We start from the raw sequence: 18,724 nt of genomic DNA on the forward strand, positions 1-18,724 counted from the left end.
GTATTCTCTAAAAAATGATGTGCATTCCGATCTTGACATCAAAATATATATATTTTTCTTATTCCATGGATTTTACCCATTTACCTACATTTGTTCCCATTGTTTTTTTGCAACCGCTATGCGCACGCAGCTGCAAGTGACGTAACTGTGACGTCTACTCTGAATTGGTCTGTATAGTTTACATTTTTTTGTAACTGGGAGAAAACACATAGTAAGAGGTTTGTATGCAAAATGTGGGATACATTCCTGGTCATTAAAAATAGTTCAACATGTTTTTTTTATAATAAATAATAGTTTTAAACATATCTGATAAGGCTTTTACGAATGCGGTCAAATTTCTATTACATCAAAAACTAGGTATTTGTGTCTCATACTTAAAAAAGGACACCTCAGTATTCATGGTCATATGCCATATTACTGTATCATCTGTGCATTTACATATGCTAACAAATGCAAACAAATCAGAAATAGCAGGTTATTGCAGGTCACAACACAGTCAGAAGCCATCAGAGCCATCTCTTAGACACTGATTTTAAGTCACGTAAGGATGTGTTTTTGGACACCCACACATTCAGAGACAGAGGCGGAAAGAGAAACGAAAAGAGAAGGAGAAAGACAAAGCAAAAGGGGTCCTTAGGAAGTGGGTCCCAGAGCTTCCTGTAGCCCTTCTCTCCAAGGCTGTGTGAAGCAGAACCTCTTTGGTGTGGGAATGAGTTCTAGTAAGGAGGAAGAGCACACAATGGCACTTCCCACTATGCCACATTTACAGGCTGCTTCACATGGCCAAAGAACAATCAGCCAATCAGCCACTGTCACAGAACGAGGAAAGGGACAATAATCAATTGTGTCCAGGGGGAAAATATGAAGCAGACGTTTAAACGCATTATTCTCCTCTTTTTCTAGAGTGGTATATGTGACGAACGCCTCAGGGAGTTTTGTTGTATGTAAATTAAGTTCCAGACACATTAACCTGCGATGCTCTGTCTTATATTAATCTACATACATTTTAGACTACACTGTAAAACTTTCAACAGCCAAAGCAATAGCAACAGCCAAACCTTGGCCAGCTAACCCGGAAATATCAGTTGAGTCTGTGATATGCTGAATGTGTCATTAAGACAAACAGAGGGATTTCACTGAATGGCACAAATCCCATGGCTGCAATTCAAACATTCCAGGCCTCGATCTGTAATGAAAGAAATACGACTCGCAGTCTATTCACACTTCTGTAACAATAGCAACCCGCGTCACCCTTAAATCACTCAACTGCTTTATAAGGCGGACGTGTAATGCTAAGTGCTTCATGTGATTGCTGTGATATCCGTCAGTCTCCCTAGGGGAGTTTTTGATCATTTTTGATTAAACTGATTCAGTCGACGTGGAACATCATGCGTAATGACCCCTGACCCCGAGCCATTTTGTCTCACACTATCCAGTTCTGCAGGCACCGGTGCTGCTGCGAAATCTGAGTGATCACAGTGTTAACGTAAGCAAATCAGTCACTCTCCGCTGCCCCTCTCGTGGAATTCCACACCCCCGGATCACATGGTATAAGGACCAGAGAAAGCTGCAGCAGGTGTCTGGTGAGACTAGAAAACCTGCTTTTTGAATATTTATGTTAAGTATCCATGTACGTGATTAGATTGCATACGCGTATCTTTTACTGGCAGGTATTATGCTGTTCCCAGAGGAAGGGACTCTTCATATCGACCGAATTACAGTTGAAGACCAGGGACTTTACACCTGTAAGGCCACCAATGAGAGAGGGTCTGTGGAGAGCTCCGCCCACATTTGGGTTCAAAGTAAGCTTCTGCGTTGTCCTTTGTCTCAAAACCTGAGAGTAAATTTACTCATTTTAATTTGTATCATTATAACTTAAAATTTGACATTTTATGGCAAGTGTAAATTTAATAATAATAATAATAATAAATAATAATGCATTTTTTAATAATTGTCTATACACTACTGTTGAAATGGGGGGGGGGGGGGTTCTGCCGCAACACACTTTATTAGATCAAAAGTGTCATTCTGTTTCAAATAAATTCTGCAAAAAAAAAATAAGTATCATAAAAAAATATTAAGCAGCACAACTGTGTTCAACATTGATAATAATAAGAAATGTTTCTTGAGCACCAAATCAGAATATTAGAATGATATCTGGAGAATAATGTGACACTGAAGACTGGAATAATGATGCTGAAAATTCAGCTTTACTGAATAAATTATATTGAAAAGTTTTAAAATAGGAACAGTTATTTTATAATTCACAATAATGCTATTTTTACTGTATTTAAATTTAATTAAATTAATGCAGCCTCAGTGTGCATTAGATGCTCCTTTCAAAAATATAAATAGAAATTCTAAAGACCCAAGATTTTAAACTTCCTTTAACAGTTTTATGTTGGTATTAGTTAACTTTTTTTGCTGTTTTTTCCCTCACAGCCTTTTTTTTTTTTTTCACACTCCCTTATTTACTCTTGTCGGATGCTTCTAAACACGGTGCTGAAAGGAGACGTTCACGCTGTTCTCTTCCGATAGACCAGGAAGGAAACTGTCTCCCATTTTCATTTCCCACAGATGGCCTCGGCTTTTCAACCCTTAAACTGTTTACCTATTTTTATGTAGGTTATTTGTTTAGCTGTTTCTATAGGGGCTAATGCATTACTCATGACCTATAGGGAGCTGTCATGCTCATGGGGATGAATGTGATCCCGGTCATGTCCCAGTCTCTTATTTCTTCTCTTTAAACAACACTTGTTTATGTATCCGAAAGGTTCATCTGAATCACTTTCCCTGGAGATCCCGACTCTAGCATGCACATGCGTGGTGGCCACTCTCTTCTGGCTTCTTCTCACACTGCTGATTCGCAAACTCAAACAGGTGAGAGGCAATCAAGGCCAGTTAAAACTTCTTATATTATTCTAACGTAATATATATTATATTCTCATTCTCTTTCTCAGCCGAACTCCACTAATGGCAAAGCAGAGTACCTGCCAATCATCCTGCATCCGGGGGATGAACATCTGGTGGAGAACTGCGACAGATTACAGTATGATCCCGCCCAATGGGAGTTTCCACGTGACCGCCTTCAACTTGGTAAATTGTGTGTGTGCTTTATAAGTCGTATTGATGCTGTTATGCAGTATACTGATATGTGATTATTGTTCTGCTCTCCAGAAAAGCCCCTGGGGCGAGGGGCATTTGGCCGAGTAATGCAGGCCTCAGCTTTTGGCATTTGCAGTTCAGCCAGCTGCACCACAGTGGCCGTCAAAATGCTTAAAGGTATATTCATAAGCATTAAAACTGCTCAGGAATCTTAAAAACACCTGTTGTGTAATAAAAAGCAAATTTAGCAAATATCCATTAGTGTCAGGAGTTATGTCTGTCCTGTTCCTGCAGATGGCGCTACGCCCAGTGAACACAAGGCTCTGATGACAGAACTGAAGATCCTCAATCATATTGGTCATCACCTCAATGTGGTCAATCTTCTTGGTGCATGTACCAAACCAGGAGGTCTGCATGTCCCCGTTTCTCTGTAAACCCTCAAAGATTGTATTTATGCTATAGGGCATCTATAAAAGTGATTTAAGATGTGTTTGGCTTGTGCATGTATATGTAACAGGATACCATTTTAGAGTCAGCATGTTTCTTTTAAAAGAGAGTAATAGTTTTAATTCAGCGAGTGTGCATTCAATTGATCAGAAGTGACAGTAAAGGCATTTATTATGTTAGAAAAGATTTCTATATCAAATAAATGCTTCTTTTTTTTTACTTTCTATTCATCAAAAAAAAAATCCTCAAAAAAATAGTGAATGTTTATTTTAATTAATTGATAATAATAAGCGATGTTTCTGAACGTTAGCATACATGTTTCCGCATATTAGAATGATTTCTGAAGGAACATGTGTAATGATGCAGAAAATGGAGCTTTGCATCACAGAATAAATTAAGTTTCATAATATATTAAAATAGAGAACATCATTTAAATTGTAATAATAATTCATAGTATTACTGTTTTTACTGTATTTTTGATCAGATAGCATAATAGACTTCTTTCAAAACACAAAAAAATTGAATTGACTCCAAACTTTTGAACAACATATATAACATTTATAGTATATGTTGAGGGAATGGTGTTTTTCTATATGCATTAAATCGATATGTTTTGCTATTTTCAGGGCCTCTGATGATCATAGTTGAATACTGCAAGTTTGGGAACCTGTCTGCGTACCTTAAGAGCAAACGAGAAGTGTTCCTGTTGAACAGGGTTAGTCTGTGTATGTCTGTCTGAGTAAATTTCACTTCAGCAGTTTTATTTCACTTAATATTTATTAGGCAACTTGATCTCTGAACTACAATCTTTTATTCGTTTTGCAGAACATAACTCAGAAAGTGTTCTGAATGTCACAGTATGTTGAGTGAGGAACTGTCAGTTTGTGGTATTGTGAGGTTTAGTGAGCTCTATATATGTCTGGTGTCATGTTTATAGACTTCTCTTATTTCCTTCTGAAATAAACAGAGCAGTGTTCATCAAGACAACAGAGTCATACTTCCCTCTGTGTGACCATCTCTAAAGCTGCTTACCTCCTTACACAAAGAACAGTGTGTTTCAGTGATAGACCTGATCCCAGATCAGTGGGGTCTAGTAAAATATGAGAGAGGTGTGGAGTCCTTGTATTTACCTGACACTGATGTGTTCTGAGCGTTATTCACCAGATGTGTTCCAGCTGAGAGGTTGCTCACTTCATGTGTTGTGTGTCTGATTCAGGTGAGCAGAGAAGAGGAGGGAGGCATGAAGGAGGGATTTAAAGCACGATTAACTAGTGTGTCCAGCAGCCAGAGCAATGCCAGCTCAGGGTTTAGTGAGGAGAAAGGAGAAATCTCAGAGGAGGACAGCGGTGAGCTTTCATCACATGCATGATGTCATTTAGATGATCAATGTGCAATAAACCATAAAACTTGTTGAACAGTACGACAATCTTTCCCCGGTGCAATAACGATTTATTTTGAAGCTAAAAGACACTGAGTTACCAAAATAGTTTACATATTTTACCAAAAAATATATGCTATATTATACTACCATTCAAAAGTTTAGGGTCAGTAAGATTTATGAAAAAAGTAATTATTTTATTCAGCAAGGATTCAGATTTGAGTCCTTAAGTATTGTTACAAAATATTTCTAAATTAATGATTTCATATTTTTTGCTAAATGTTTAAATAAATGCTATTTTCTTGAACTTTCTATTTATCAAATAATATATAATATATAATAATAAGAAATGTTTCTTGAGCAGCAAATTCACATATTAGAATGATTTCTGGAGGATCATGTGACAGTGAAGACTGGAGTCATGATGCAGAAAATTGACATCACAGGAATAATTGACTTTTCCTAATATATTAAAACAGAAAACAGTTATTTTAAATGGCAATTGTACTGTTTTTGATGAGATGCAGAAATTTCTTTTTTCTAAAGCATTAAAAGACAAATTTTACAAAAGGTTGAAAACTTCAAATTTCACCTTTTGTGTTACATGGAAGAACTAAAGTTACATTTGGCATGACGTGATATAAAAACAAATATAATGTTGATCTCAATATTAAAACTAGATCAGTTCATTAAAGATTTTTCTGTTTGTCTTCTGCAGGTTCTCTTCCTGAATCCAACAGCCCTCTGCTGCTTGAAGACCTGATTTCTTACAGCTTTCAGGTGGCCAGAGGAATGGAGTTTCTCGCCTCTCGTAAGGTAAAGTGCCTTCCTGTCTGCATCAGGGTATATGAACATGAATATGGACTTGATCTGAATCATGTTTTTTTCTTCTTCTTCATGTTTTCAGTGCATCCATCGTGACCTTGCTGCCAGAAACATCCTGCTGTCCAACAACAACGTGGTGAAGATCTGTGATTTTGGCTTGGCCCGAGACGTATACAAAGACCCAGACTATGTGCGCAAGGGAGATGTGAGTGTAATGCATCAATATAGCAAAGATAATGGTCATCAACATAAAAAAGGGTCAGATGTGTGTTAATGAATGTGTGTTGCCTTGAAGGCACGGTTACCACTGAAATGGATGGCACCTGAATCGATCTTCGACAAAGTCTTCACCGCTCAGAGTGACGTGTGGTCTTATGGAGTTCTGCTCTGGGAGATCTTCTCACTTGGTAATGTCAATACTCTTTATCTACATCAGATAATACAAGCATTTGGCAAATGCCACAGTTGATTTTTTTTCATAACATCATTGCTTTGAAATATGGCACGATCGAACAGACATTTGTTGTTCTGCCAGGTCATAGCAAGAGAATGAAAGTGAGGGAAACTGATTAGGAAACCAGAAATGTAAGAGTGTTTGTGGTCCACAGGAGCGTCTCCATACCCAGGGCTGAACATTGATGAGGCGTTTTGTCACAGACTGAAGCAGGGGACTCGGATGTGTCCTCCTGAGTACAGCACCCCGGAGATGTCAGTTCTCACTGCTGAATACATCATATTAAACTTGTCCAGTCATTGCCCCATGAACCAATACAGTGCTAATACTCCGCTTGTGGGATTTGTCTGACAGTTACAGCATTATGATGGCATGCTGGGAAAATAACCCTGAGGACAGACCTTCTTTCTCTGCTCTTGTGGAGATACTGGGAGACCTCCTACAGACCTGCGTCCAACAGGTGTGACATTATTTACTCTGTTTGTTTGTATTTGACAGCTCAGAACCTTTCTTTTTCTGTTTTTTTTACACACACACTTTTTTCTTTTCTTTAAACAGGATGGAAAGGATTATATTCCACTGAATGCTTTTATTTCTGGAGAAGGAAATACCGTCACGCCGCACATCGTCCAGAAAGACATAAGCCAGAAATCACTGGGAACTTCAAGGTACAAATGTGATCATATGTGAACATGTTAACTGAATATGTATAATAATTACACGTGAAATACAATTATGTACAATTCAAAAGTGTGTTCAAAAAATACCCTTATAAATATTAAATGAAAATAAGTGGAACTTCTCGAATTAATTATTAAAGGAAATATCATAAATATAAATAATAAAATGTTTTAAATGTATTTTAGCTACAGCAGCTCTGGGAAAATCAAAGCCATCAGCACTTTTGAGGATCTACACAAAGAAATCCCTGATGTAAGTGTTTTAAAATTATACTTCACTTGGGTGAGTTGTCGAGATTGACAGTTTTTTTTTTTTTTTTTACTTACTTTAGGACAACCAGTCTGACAGTGGAATGGTTCTCCCGTCTGAAGAGCTGATTCGGGTGAAGTGGACGGACAGATTTAAAACCCAAAACATCACTAAGTAGGTGTCATGACATTGGCTTCCATGATCTGTTACATAACCATTAAAAAGTTAGTCCTGGGAGTTAGTAAGATCATTTATTTTAGGACTTTTTATATAGCACTTTTATTCAGCAGTGATGCTTTAAATCGATAGTAGAAACATTTTTAACAAGATTAATGCTGTTGTTCTGAACTATTTCAGCTTCGAGATGAAACTTATGTTACCAAAAATTGTTAAAATAAACGTGTGAAAAAAATGAGCATTAAGTTACATCTAATTAATTACATAAAATGAGGTCACTGCGTTTTGTTGTTGCAGGTTCTTCTCTAAAGGTGAAAACCAGCACATGAAGCTTCCTTGTATGAATAGCGCCCCCTGTTGTCATCAGAGGGAGGTTCCTCCGGTGTGTTCCTCAGAGAGGTGCTGCTCTCCCCCGCCAGACTATGAAGCTGCTCTCCTCTACCCCTGTTTCTAACACTTGCGTCAGCCAAGCGACCTGTAAACACAAGTCAACATCCGTTACCACCACCACAAAAACACTGCTTATCTCAACTCTTTTGCTTTCAGTACCTTATTATGCAATGTTTGTCCTGTTAAACCAGTGTTTCTGACTGAATCTCTGCACATTCCACCCTCTTTACCCAAGGAACTTCTGTGATTTTCTTAATCACTCATAATTACTGATTAAGGATTTTAAAAAAGACAATTAAAGTAGAACATTTAGAAATTTTTTTGAGATTACACTTAAAGCAATTTTTTGCCAGTTATAACATTAAGAAAAATATGGACATTTCTTTTTAAAGAGTTAATTGGGATTAATCAGGCCTGGGAATTTTCATGTGTTTCATGACTTTTGTCTGCAGCGTTACTATCTTGTTGGCAACTAGCATTTCAGCGCTTTTGTTTTTAAACTTATCTCATATCTGTATACCTTCTTTGAAGCCACTGGTAATCTGTACCACTTTAGTTGTGTTTTAGTAGTCACAGAGTAGCTATTTTTTATGAAAAGCATTTATTACAATCACTGCTTGTAGGTAGGTACCAAATGTTTAACTGCAGAGCACATTTCATGTGCTGCAAGCCATATGCTGGAAAACGTTCACCTTACGCTGGATCTATTTACATTCAGTACCTTAATAGTAACCTCTGAAAATATTATAGTATATATATAATGTATTTAATGCTGTAAAAGAATGAAACTACAGATTTCAGATCTAGAGCCAAAGCAAAATATTTTTACATGACACTGCCAATGCACAAAGCCTGAAAAACAGGACTTTTTAGTTTTGCTAGAATAAAATACATTTTAATTAGAAATATATATATATATATATATATATATATATATATATATATATATATATCTTAGCATTAAATGAAAAAAAAAACACTTTATAATTTTGGGGTCTGTAAAAAAAAGTACAATTGTGAGATATGACTACTTAAATTATTTTCTATTTTAATATATTTTAAAATGTAATTTGTTCCAGTGTTAGCAAAACTGAATTTTCAGCAGCCATTACTCCAGTTACAGTGTCACTCGATCCTTCAGAAATAATTCTAATATGCTGATTTGCTGCTCAATAAACATTATTGTCAATGTTGAAAACAGTTGTGCTGCTAAATATGTTTGTGTAAACCATGAGAATATTTTCAGCTTTATTTGAAATTCAAATTCAAAAAATCATTTATATGAAATAGAATCTTTTGCAGCATTAGAAATGTCTTAACAGTCACTTTTGATCCATGTAACCGATTAAAAGTAATAAAAAAGAAGAAAAAAACCTTTACTAACACCAAACTTTCTAACAGTAGTTTTAGAAGGAAAAAAAAAACACACTTTGCCATCTCAACTCTGATGATAGACAAACATTTCTGCTGTAAAACATTTGCACCATTCATAACCATATCTGAACTGGGTCTTATTTCTGCTTTTTCAGTGCTAGTCATGTAGCATCTATTTTGGAAAGCATCTGATTCTTCTCCTCTGAGCTGATTTTCAGCCAAAAGTTGCAAACAAGTTCCTTTTTGCTGCTGTAGGTCATCATTCTCTACTCAAGCAACAATCATGCCATTTAAGAACAAACAGACGAGTGTTCTCTTTTATTACTCTTTATTAAAATACTGCTGTACACACAAATATTGCAAAAATGTGACAAACACAAGAAGGGCATAAAACGTACTGGGATGGTGAAGGAGGATTTCATGTATGAGTTCATGTGTATGTGTGTGTCTGGAGTGTTTCTCTAGAAACTGGATTCATGATATGAGATCGGCCTGTAAAAGGTGTATTAATGTGTATGTGTGAGATTCGGTGAGGGATACAGGCTTGGCACCATGTCCACCAAGTATCAGTTGACTAAAACAAAACGACGGGAAAAAAAAGTACATTATTGAACTCCCAGCATCCTCAGCTCTGCCTGCTGTATCCTGCACTCTCTCGGTCCAGTGTGGCACACCCAAATCTGTGCTGCAAACCCACCTGTTCCTCGACTCACGGATTGGGCAGTCACCAATGACAGGTCAGACACATTCAGTCATTGGCATATTCCTGTCAGGGATATCAACCTGAGCGAATTCCAAACTGTTTTCTGGATGTTGTCACATAATTCATAGATCAAATCATAGTTAAACAAAAACGAAGCCAAGAGAAACCAATACAATCCCAACCGTCCTGCTGGGACTGGTCCACAGTGAGAAACATCCCATCATGCATCTCTGTACAACAACTTGGTGAGGAAAGGGAACGACAGTAACAACACAAGAGAGCTCTATAACCAAAACTAGCGTGGAGAGCGGAAAATGAGAACGAATTGGGAAAAAGAATGACGAAATGGACAGAAACTTGGGATGCTCCACAACAGAGGCATAAGAGGACATTCCACAATGAGACTAAACTGGTTTCACTTGCTAGCGTGGTCCAGTTCTTTGGTTCCTATCACAAGAGCCTGACTAAAAAAACAAACAACAACAAAAATCCATCCTCTCAAAATCCAATTTCAAAAATCATCCGTAAAATGAAAAAGGATGTTGAGAAATTCTGAAATAAATGACAAGTTTATACAGCAAGAGGAGAGAGCACCCCTTTGTCGGCACGCAACCAGTAACTTCCCCTCCCGCCTCCAAGTTGGCCAACTTTTAAATGAGTCGATACAGCAGACGAGGAGTGGCGACACATTACTACTAACGCCACACATTCAAAAGTGGTCAGACTCATCAGTTTGCCCAACCCAGGGCTTTGTCCCATCAGAGTCGAGGACTCTGAACACATGACCAGTGGTCTGTCCCAATTGGTAGTACCTCATTAAAAACGCGCACGGATGATGTGGAAAAACCGGCGCTCTGTTTTTCTTCAATTTAATGTGTGAGGCCCTCATCGCACCCTGTGGGACACGCACAATCACTTAAAAAGGAACTTAAAATGTTTAGTGCATCCTCCAAAGAAAAAATACAAAATTAAAAATAAAAGCAGAAGTAAAGTCTCTTATTTTTTGGACATTGTTCCCAAGTCTAAAAAAGAAAGAAAAAAGAATTCATCATCACAGCTCTCAGTTCAGTTCATAATTCTGCAGCTGCGTTGTTGTTGTGAAAACTAAAAAAATAAGCTTTAGAAAACAACTTTCTCTGGACAGAACAGTGTATCTGACTGGAGGTGAGCAACCAGCTGGCTCCGCCCTGGTCATGAGATCATCATTCTGCACCTATGATTCCAGGCTGTAGTGCAATGTGCTCTGTTTCAGGCAGTTCCAGCCCACTCTCGTGGATGGCTGGGGGTTACAGGGGGCCGTTCGTGGCAGCAAGCAGTTCCTGGAAGGTGCTCTCAAAGCAGCGCTTCAGGTCTGAGTAAGTCACCACGAGCACGCTCTTCTCATCCCGTGACACCAGACTGATCTTCTCCGGTGCTCCAGCATCCAACTGTGATGAGAAATTAAAGGAAGTGAGTGACAAAAATACCGAACTGGTTCAACTATAACAACTGAAGTAATGAATGACAAATAATAGAGTTCCATGACAATGAAAAAGAGGGAAAAAAAAGGTTACCAATTATATACGTAATTCTACAATTAAGTAATCAGTAATATTATTTAAGAACATGTACTTACTATATGGGTATAGTATGGATTGGGGTTTGGATTAGGGTTAGTTGCTTGTAATTATACATAATTTACTGTTCTTAATATAGTAAATCCATGGAATCAATGTAGTAAACTAAAACAAAATGCTACTGAAAAACTCTGGTTTAAAATATGTTCCATGTTGTATGTTCATATTGGTTTTGAAAAACACACAAAGATAAAACAATTATTTTAATGGTACAAAAAATGTTGCGGCATAACGGCCAAGAAACATTTACACCATATATATTTCATATATAAAATGAATGAGTTTATAAATTTCACATTATTACAAACTAAACTAATCTTCCCTTGTCATATGTATTGTATTACATATTGTCATATGCAAGTATTCTATTATTTTAGTGAGACTTTTTCTTGACAGTTTTTACTTTACCACCCCTCCAAAAATATGAAGAGTTTAAATTCAAAAATTAAACATTTTAAACTAATTAAACGTTGCATTAATGAAAATAGGTATTACAGTAACTGTATGTATTAGGGTTGTGACGGTGATGATATCACTTTATATAGTACCTATCATTGTAAAGACAAGGTCTGTAAAGCCTGTCCCTCACAGCCTCGTTTTCAATTGCACTGAGTTCATTACGGTCTCTAACCTGACTAAAGTCTATACACAAATGTGCACAAGCTAAACAAGCTCACCTTATTGAGACAGGACACGATGTGGCTGAGGTCGATCCAGGGTGTGCCTGCCTCAGTCACCTGGTGGAACAGGTGATCTCTGAAGAGCTTCAGCAGGTAACGGTCACCAGTCTCAGACCACGTTGGGTCCTTCTGGAACCTACAAGAAATAAATATTACATATTAATGTGAAGTATTCTATTAAAGGTTGCCATTTCAGAAAAGCTTCAGCACTATAGTTGTAATAAAAGACTTACTCTGGTCTCTCGTTAATCGTTCCCAGTTTTGCCAGCAGGCGGAACAATCGCCCATTTTGAACCTCCTGCAAAATGCAGATGCATAAGGAAAACGTTGTAATAAAAATTGAATAGGATCATTTTTGAATAACAAAAAAAAATATATTTTGGGTTTGTGTAAGTGAGACTTTGTAGATTATGAGAAGGGAAGTTAGAGAGGAAACCGGGTCATATTTAAACCTCTTTCTGAGTCACATTTGCTCTCGTATCAGATGCAGCAGTGTCAAACAAACACAGGAGACACACACCGTTTAATACAGCAAGTCCACATTCTTGATGGAAAAGGGGTTAAATGCAAAAATGCATGTTTTTGTAGATGTTTATAAAAGGTTGGTACAAAAAACATTCACACATCTGATACCAGTGTTCAAAAAGAGGAAAGAAGAGAGAACAGCTGAAACTATCTGAAATATCTAGTGATCACACCTCCACTCCCTCCAGAGCAAGAGCAGCACACACTAGATAATTGTGTACTGGGTAAATTGGGTAGCTCGGTCTGCTAGGGCGTTTCTTTTTGTTTCCTGAAGAGATATCAAATTTACAGCCTAGTTGTGACTCGGAATGGAAAGTAACAAGATGAAAACACTTGACTTTTTCAACCAAACTTTGCAACAACAACTTTAGGTTCTCTGGCTGTCCGGCTTCAAAAGCAAACACCACAGGCATAACTAGTGTAGTTCGATTCAATATAATAATAATAATAAAGAAAAAAGGAATGATTCATTTGAGCTGGTTCTTTTAATGAATTGCAAATAAAGTCAGTTATTTGTTCCAATTAATCTGAAAAAATTCAGAATCACTGAATCCATCAGGAAAGCTCTGCACATTTATATTTTCAGTGACATCCAGCTCTAAATGAACCAATAAATGTTTGTATGTAGGTTTGTGAAATGTAAGTCAATATCACATTACTGAAATGTTTTTTTTAATACTTTCATAATAAACTAGACTTGAATATTTACAATAAACAGCATCATTCTGTTTGAAACGTTAGTGTATCCACCTTATTTTTTACAATCTGAAGAAAGCTGTTTTCTCTAAATGTGCGAGACTTAAGGTTTGTTAACCTCTACAGGGAAATTAGGAGAAGAATACCAAAGAGCAGGAAACCGTAAAATGGTTTGCACTACAAACCAGTGCGTTTATATTCAAGACAACACATTAAAATAATAAGCTAAAATGAGCTGTTTTGTACATTTAAAAGTAACTGGAAGCGAATGAGACCTGAAGCCGGATATCTGCAAACACTTGCAGCTTGCGCAAAAAATAAGGTGGATAGAAAATGTGTATTTTGAAACAAAATTTAAATACCTTGGCTAGGTCCTCCTCAATGACATCATTTCTCATCTGCGAGGCATCAAGTTGAGTGTAAAATCGTGCTCCAATCATGGGCATAATGTCATTGACGCTGCGCAGACGGCTTTGTTCTGAAAGCAGGTACCTGAAGATCGAAACATGACCGTAAGATGTGGCACCACATTCAAACTAATGCACAAGCAAGGATGTATGAGGGCATAAACATGTTAACTAGTCTTAACAGGACACAGGCAGAACCACAAAATGTCATACTAGAAACACTTTGAGAGTATTTAGGCTATTTATAAAATGTAAGAAAGAGATAGAGGCCCACAGAATGAGGTTCTTGAGGTCAGAAGAGTAGTTGATTGACACCAGCTCCATGGCCTTCTGCAGATTCTCTCTCTTAATGCCAGCTAGAGAGTTACACGCCAGAGCCAACACCACCTTCCCCAGGGAGATGAGATCTGCTTGCTGATGGACACAAAGAGGAACAGCAACTGATGAAACTAAGAGTTCAGACCCAAAGTGTAAAATGACCAACGCTCAAAGTTGAACCACAACAAAGCAGCCTTCAGAACCCATGGCTAGTACAAAGAACTTCATATCCACATTACAGTGGTGTACAGTCACGGTCTTGATATTCTGTCAATTAACTGCTACAAAAATCATTGTGATTAATTATTTTAATTATTAATAAAACACTGTTTACACTAAAGTTTATGGTCAAATTTAAGAGTTATTTTTTATATTTAGGATGGATGCATTCAATTGATCAAAAGTAACTTTTTAGGATGTTTTGAAAGAAAAGCATAGTATTGAAATCTAATATATTAAGCAGCACAATTGTTGAACAGCAAATCAGCATAGTACAATGATTTCTGAAGGATCATGTGACACTGAAGACTGGATTAATAGCTGCTGAAAATTGAATCAGAAATAAATTACATTTTAAAATATAAAAGTTATTTTTACATGATGAGCATAAGAAACTTCCTTCAACAAAATTAAAATAACCTTCAAAACCCCAAACTTTTGAAAGGTAGTGTAATCAAATTATTTTTGTGATTAAATGATGATGCACAGTCAAATGATGTATGTGATGGGTGTTACACTACTGTGTTTGGGTGGAAATGAGATGTTCAATACCTGGTACTGGGGCATCAGCGCCAGGTGGTTGGTCTGACTACTGTCAAATGTTAAGACATCAAACATTCCTACACAGTTGACTCGCAACCTATGGAGAGAAACAACAAAAATTTAGCAGTGTTTGTATGTTTAGTTATTTGCACAAACGCTGGCGTGAGATGCTGATAAACAGGCCGTACATAATAAAGGAAGAGCAAAAAATAATCTAACAGTGAACTTCTCCATTCACTATTTATGGCTAGAAAATAAAGGCCCCACAGAACACTGACCGATCTGTGGTTTGAATGTCCCTCATGTCATAAGTTGGTTAACTACAGCAAACTTTGAAGAAGATTCTGCAGAACTGTGCTTTGTCTTTAGCAGTCACTGTATTGTTTTGCACGGTTAGGGCAATAGTTCAGAAAGAAAGCAAAGCATTACCACCCAGTCTATTAACGTCCTGCAGTAACATGAATGTACTTCTGGGTTTAAATGAGCAAGTGTGGCCATACCGTGTCTTTCCAGTGATGAGGATCTTACTAGGGTCCATGACCCTGCAGGCCAGCCCAGCCGTGTGAATGGTGCGCAGTGCTGAGCTCAGCTGGACAATGTAGGCCCAAATGAGCGACTCTGGTAACAGGCCCGCATGCTGCCGTGGAGGAGGGAGCTCATGCTGCCCTGATAGAAGAAAACTGAAAGTTATTTCTCGAAACCAAAAATTAAACAGGTAAATCAAATTTTATAAATCTAAATAAATAATATAAAGTTAACTTTGCATCATTGAAGACATTAACCGAATGTCTAAAGCATCTTGTATTACGGTAGCTGATAAATAAACACAGACAACTGAACTTTAACATCAAGGTATTCATTAAAATTGTGTATCAATGTAGTATACGAATAAGTGCACTTTCTCAGATTGGTTATTATAATATATTGCTATATTTTAACATATTTAACGAACACACTGGCTGCACTGTGGTTGATTTAGCCGTATGCACAGCAGCTGTTTATAGCTTAACATCATCCCTGGGTTTTGCTTCCTCTGTCTTGAGCTCGCAGGTATTGAACCCACCTGAGGCGGGATCGGTTTCAACCACTCCTTCCTCTTTCCTCGCTGCACATTCACGAAGAGGCAACTGCCACCTAGCACTTGACGTACTCTGTATCTAACGGCTGTATCCTCACACACACACACACACACACACAAACAGAAACAACAGGGCAAGAAACAACTAACCCCACTTTCTCTTTGTGAAGTAAGAATCTGCTGCCGGATCGTTGAAGTGCCTGCTGAACAAGGTCTCCGCCCCGCATGGAAGTCATAGGAGAATACCAGTGCTGCAAAGGATAAATGTGATCATGTGGAAAAAAAGGGTTCAAATGTTCAAAAGGGTCCAATTCATGAAAAAAAAAAAATTCAAAACACATTCCAAGTCCTCCTTAGAAAAACATTTGTACTATTTTTAATAGCATTAGTAAAAAAATATATATAAATATATAAATATTAGCATTAACAACAGTTTTTCAAATATTACTAAGAAATGGTAAATTAATAAATTAATGACCATTTTTGCGAAAAAGATTTTTAAAGAAATAGAACTTTTTTTTTACAAAAAGCTCTTTCAATAACTTTTTTCTTTAGAAATGAATCATTTAAAAATAGCATTTGTAAAAATAAATATTTATGGTGCTTGAATAAATTAATAGGAAAAAAAATAAATAAATGAGCTTCACATTTCAAAATCAAAATGTATAATTTCTAAACCTAAAGCTGTGTTGCCCCATAATATGCAAATGGGCATGTTTACACGCTTAAAAAAAACAGAAACAAACGTATTCATACAGTGGTCTCCGAATGCTTTGGTGGTGAAGACCTCTCTGAGGGTCACAGTATTGGAGTGCTGAATCTTCTTCCACATGTCTACCAGCATCATACACTTGGTGTTGACCAGCCTGAAGCCTTTGAATGCACACAAGGACACAAGTTACATACACACGTATAGTTTACATTAAAGCCAATATAATTCCCATTATAATCCTTAAATCCATTACATTTTCTATGGTGTTTTGGGAGGGGTTTTTTTGCAGCAGGCAATATTATAATGGTATTACTACTTTAACAGAATTACTTAATTATTGAATTTCAAAAGGAAAGATAAGTTTGTTTTGTGTAAATAAAGAATTAGTATTAAGAAAAAGTATTACTTTAGTCAATAAGTAAAGTGAATAGGTTACATAGGCTGATTTATTCACTTTTAAGTATTCGGGATTTTAAGAACAAGTGGAAAATGTGCATAATGTTTAATTTCACCCAAATGAAAGAAGAAAGCAGTTAGACTGAATTTTTAACTTGTTTTAAACGCCGAGCCATGCATGAGTGGACACAGGTTGAGTGCGTGCATCCAGTCTTGTCCCATATTGTCAGATGCACTCGTGGACACTTGCGGTGCAGAGCCGCGAAAGTGTAGCCGAACATTACGAGACAGACTGCATGTGTGCAGCAAGTGTTAACGGCTCCTCCGTGAGCCGCGGCAGAGAGGAGCGAGTATGAGAAGCATTCAGAGACACAGACTGTGTGTGCGCTCTTCTGAATTGGAATAGCGAACATGCATTATAAACTTAGAATCTGTTGGGGAGATAAAATGTGCAAGATAGTGTTCATGTTCTAATAAAACATCTGAAGAATGTATCTTTTATTCTCCAGTGCTGAAAGCAGAACTGATAAGAGAGCTCTTGATACGTGTTGTGACAGATATGTTTTGTTTGGTGTCTCATATTACATAAGTTTTAATTTGTATTCATTTGCCTAACTATCGATTTGACCCTGTAGTTGCCATAAGCACACATTCTCTCTCTCTCCCGCTTTCTCTTGTTTCTTTGTAGCTTGTTTTTTCTTTTCTTTTTTTATGGTGTGCGTTTATGCAGCTGGCTAGAGCAGGGCTGATTGGGGAGAACGGAGGTGGTCAGTAACTACTTTATTAGTTAGCAAGGCTGCCACTGAAAGACTGGCAGTAATGCATATGCGCTGGAACAGAGTAATATCGCTTCCACATCGCAGGCTTTGCCATTAGCAAACCACAACATCTCAAAATCGTGATTCGATTCACAGCCAAAGTATTTAACCAAAAACAAAACTAAGACACAATGTGTCGACGTGTTTGGCAAGATGCAGGACTGTTTATCGTTTAGTTCTTAATATTAGATCGTGGTACTTTCATTACCATAACAACCTTAAAACCATATTGAACTTTAAATTATTTCATTTTTAATTATGTGGTTCGATTGGTTAGCCATAAATACTGCCATTGTAAAGAACAGTGATGTAAAAATGAAATTCAAAACCATGTCACCACTCTATACAGGATCAGCTGTACATACGGATTACTTTGCCTCACCATGTATCCTCCTGAGGCAGTAAGGCAGGTCATCTTTGCTGTTGACTGCCTTGTAACAGGAAGTGATGTAACTGAAGTTGCTGGTTTTCTGAAGACGGTTTGGTGGAGGAAGGGGTTCCAGGGGAAAGAGGCTGTGGTAACTGTCGACCTCAGACGGCACTCCTGTAGGAGAGATGGAACAGAGATTTCAATCATCCAACACACCTTTTCTTACACACATATGCACCAAATAAAAACACTTCAATATATAGAAAGTGAGAGAAAGAGAGAGAGATGATAGAGATGACATAGATGACACAATGGTGGATAACTATAAGAAATGCTTTTCATACCAATTAAAATTGCCAAACAGACAAAGGATGTGGTTTTCTACTCAAACAGAAGGTGAAACCATATGCTCTGATCACAAAACAGACTTTATAACTGAACAGTAGCAGTGTTGTCCATTGAAACCAAACACTGTTGACATGTCATGCCAACACAAGACAAACCACATCCTTATCCTTACCAGGGTTCTCAGACTGATCTATCTGTGCCATCGTTATCAAATG

The 18,724-nt window shown here is 37.3% G+C and overlaps 2 protein-coding genes across 2 annotated transcripts in view; one reads left to right on the plus strand and one right to left on the minus strand.

Moving 5' to 3' along the window:
- The window catches only part of LOC113041912 (vascular endothelial growth factor receptor 1-like), a 31,748-nt gene extending 23,512 nt beyond the window's left edge, over positions 1–8,236 (plus strand). The window contains 17 exon segments of the mRNA XM_026200490.1: positions 1,437–1,583; positions 1,671–1,802; positions 2,774–2,880; positions 2,961–3,096; positions 3,178–3,282; positions 3,400–3,513; positions 4,179–4,267; positions 4,769–4,898; positions 5,649–5,746; positions 5,838–5,960; positions 6,051–6,162; positions 6,364–6,463; positions 6,564–6,669; positions 6,768–6,877; positions 7,076–7,142; positions 7,222–7,313; positions 7,614–8,236. Coding sequence (XP_026056275.1) covers positions 1,437–1,583; positions 1,671–1,802; positions 2,774–2,880; positions 2,961–3,096; positions 3,178–3,282; positions 3,400–3,513; positions 4,179–4,267; positions 4,769–4,898; positions 5,649–5,746; positions 5,838–5,960; positions 6,051–6,162; positions 6,364–6,463; positions 6,564–6,669; positions 6,768–6,877; positions 7,076–7,142; positions 7,222–7,313; positions 7,614–7,770 — 1,925 coding nt within the window. The 3' untranslated portion in view covers positions 7,771–8,236.
- Positions 8,237–9,391: 1,155 nt separating this feature from the next.
- On the minus strand, positions 9,392–18,718 carry LOC113041913 (PAN2-PAN3 deadenylation complex subunit pan3-like; the record flags this gene model as incomplete). Its single annotated transcript, XM_026200491.1, is given in 12 exon segments — positions 9,392–11,210; positions 12,077–12,215; positions 12,313–12,377; positions 13,663–13,792; positions 13,982–14,121; positions 14,797–14,884; positions 15,288–15,453; positions 16,016–16,084; positions 16,087–16,116; positions 16,622–16,738; positions 18,174–18,335; positions 18,682–18,718. Coding segments are annotated over 12 exon segments (1,284 nt in total), but the record flags the coding sequence as incomplete, so codon positions are not given.
- Positions 18,719–18,724: the final 6 nt, after the last annotated feature.

Source organism: Carassius auratus, chromosome 24, assembly GCF_003368295.1.
Source record: "Carassius auratus strain Wakin chromosome 24, ASM336829v1, whole genome shotgun sequence".
Lineage (NCBI taxonomy): Eukaryota > Metazoa > Chordata > Actinopteri > Cypriniformes > Cyprinidae > Carassius > Carassius auratus.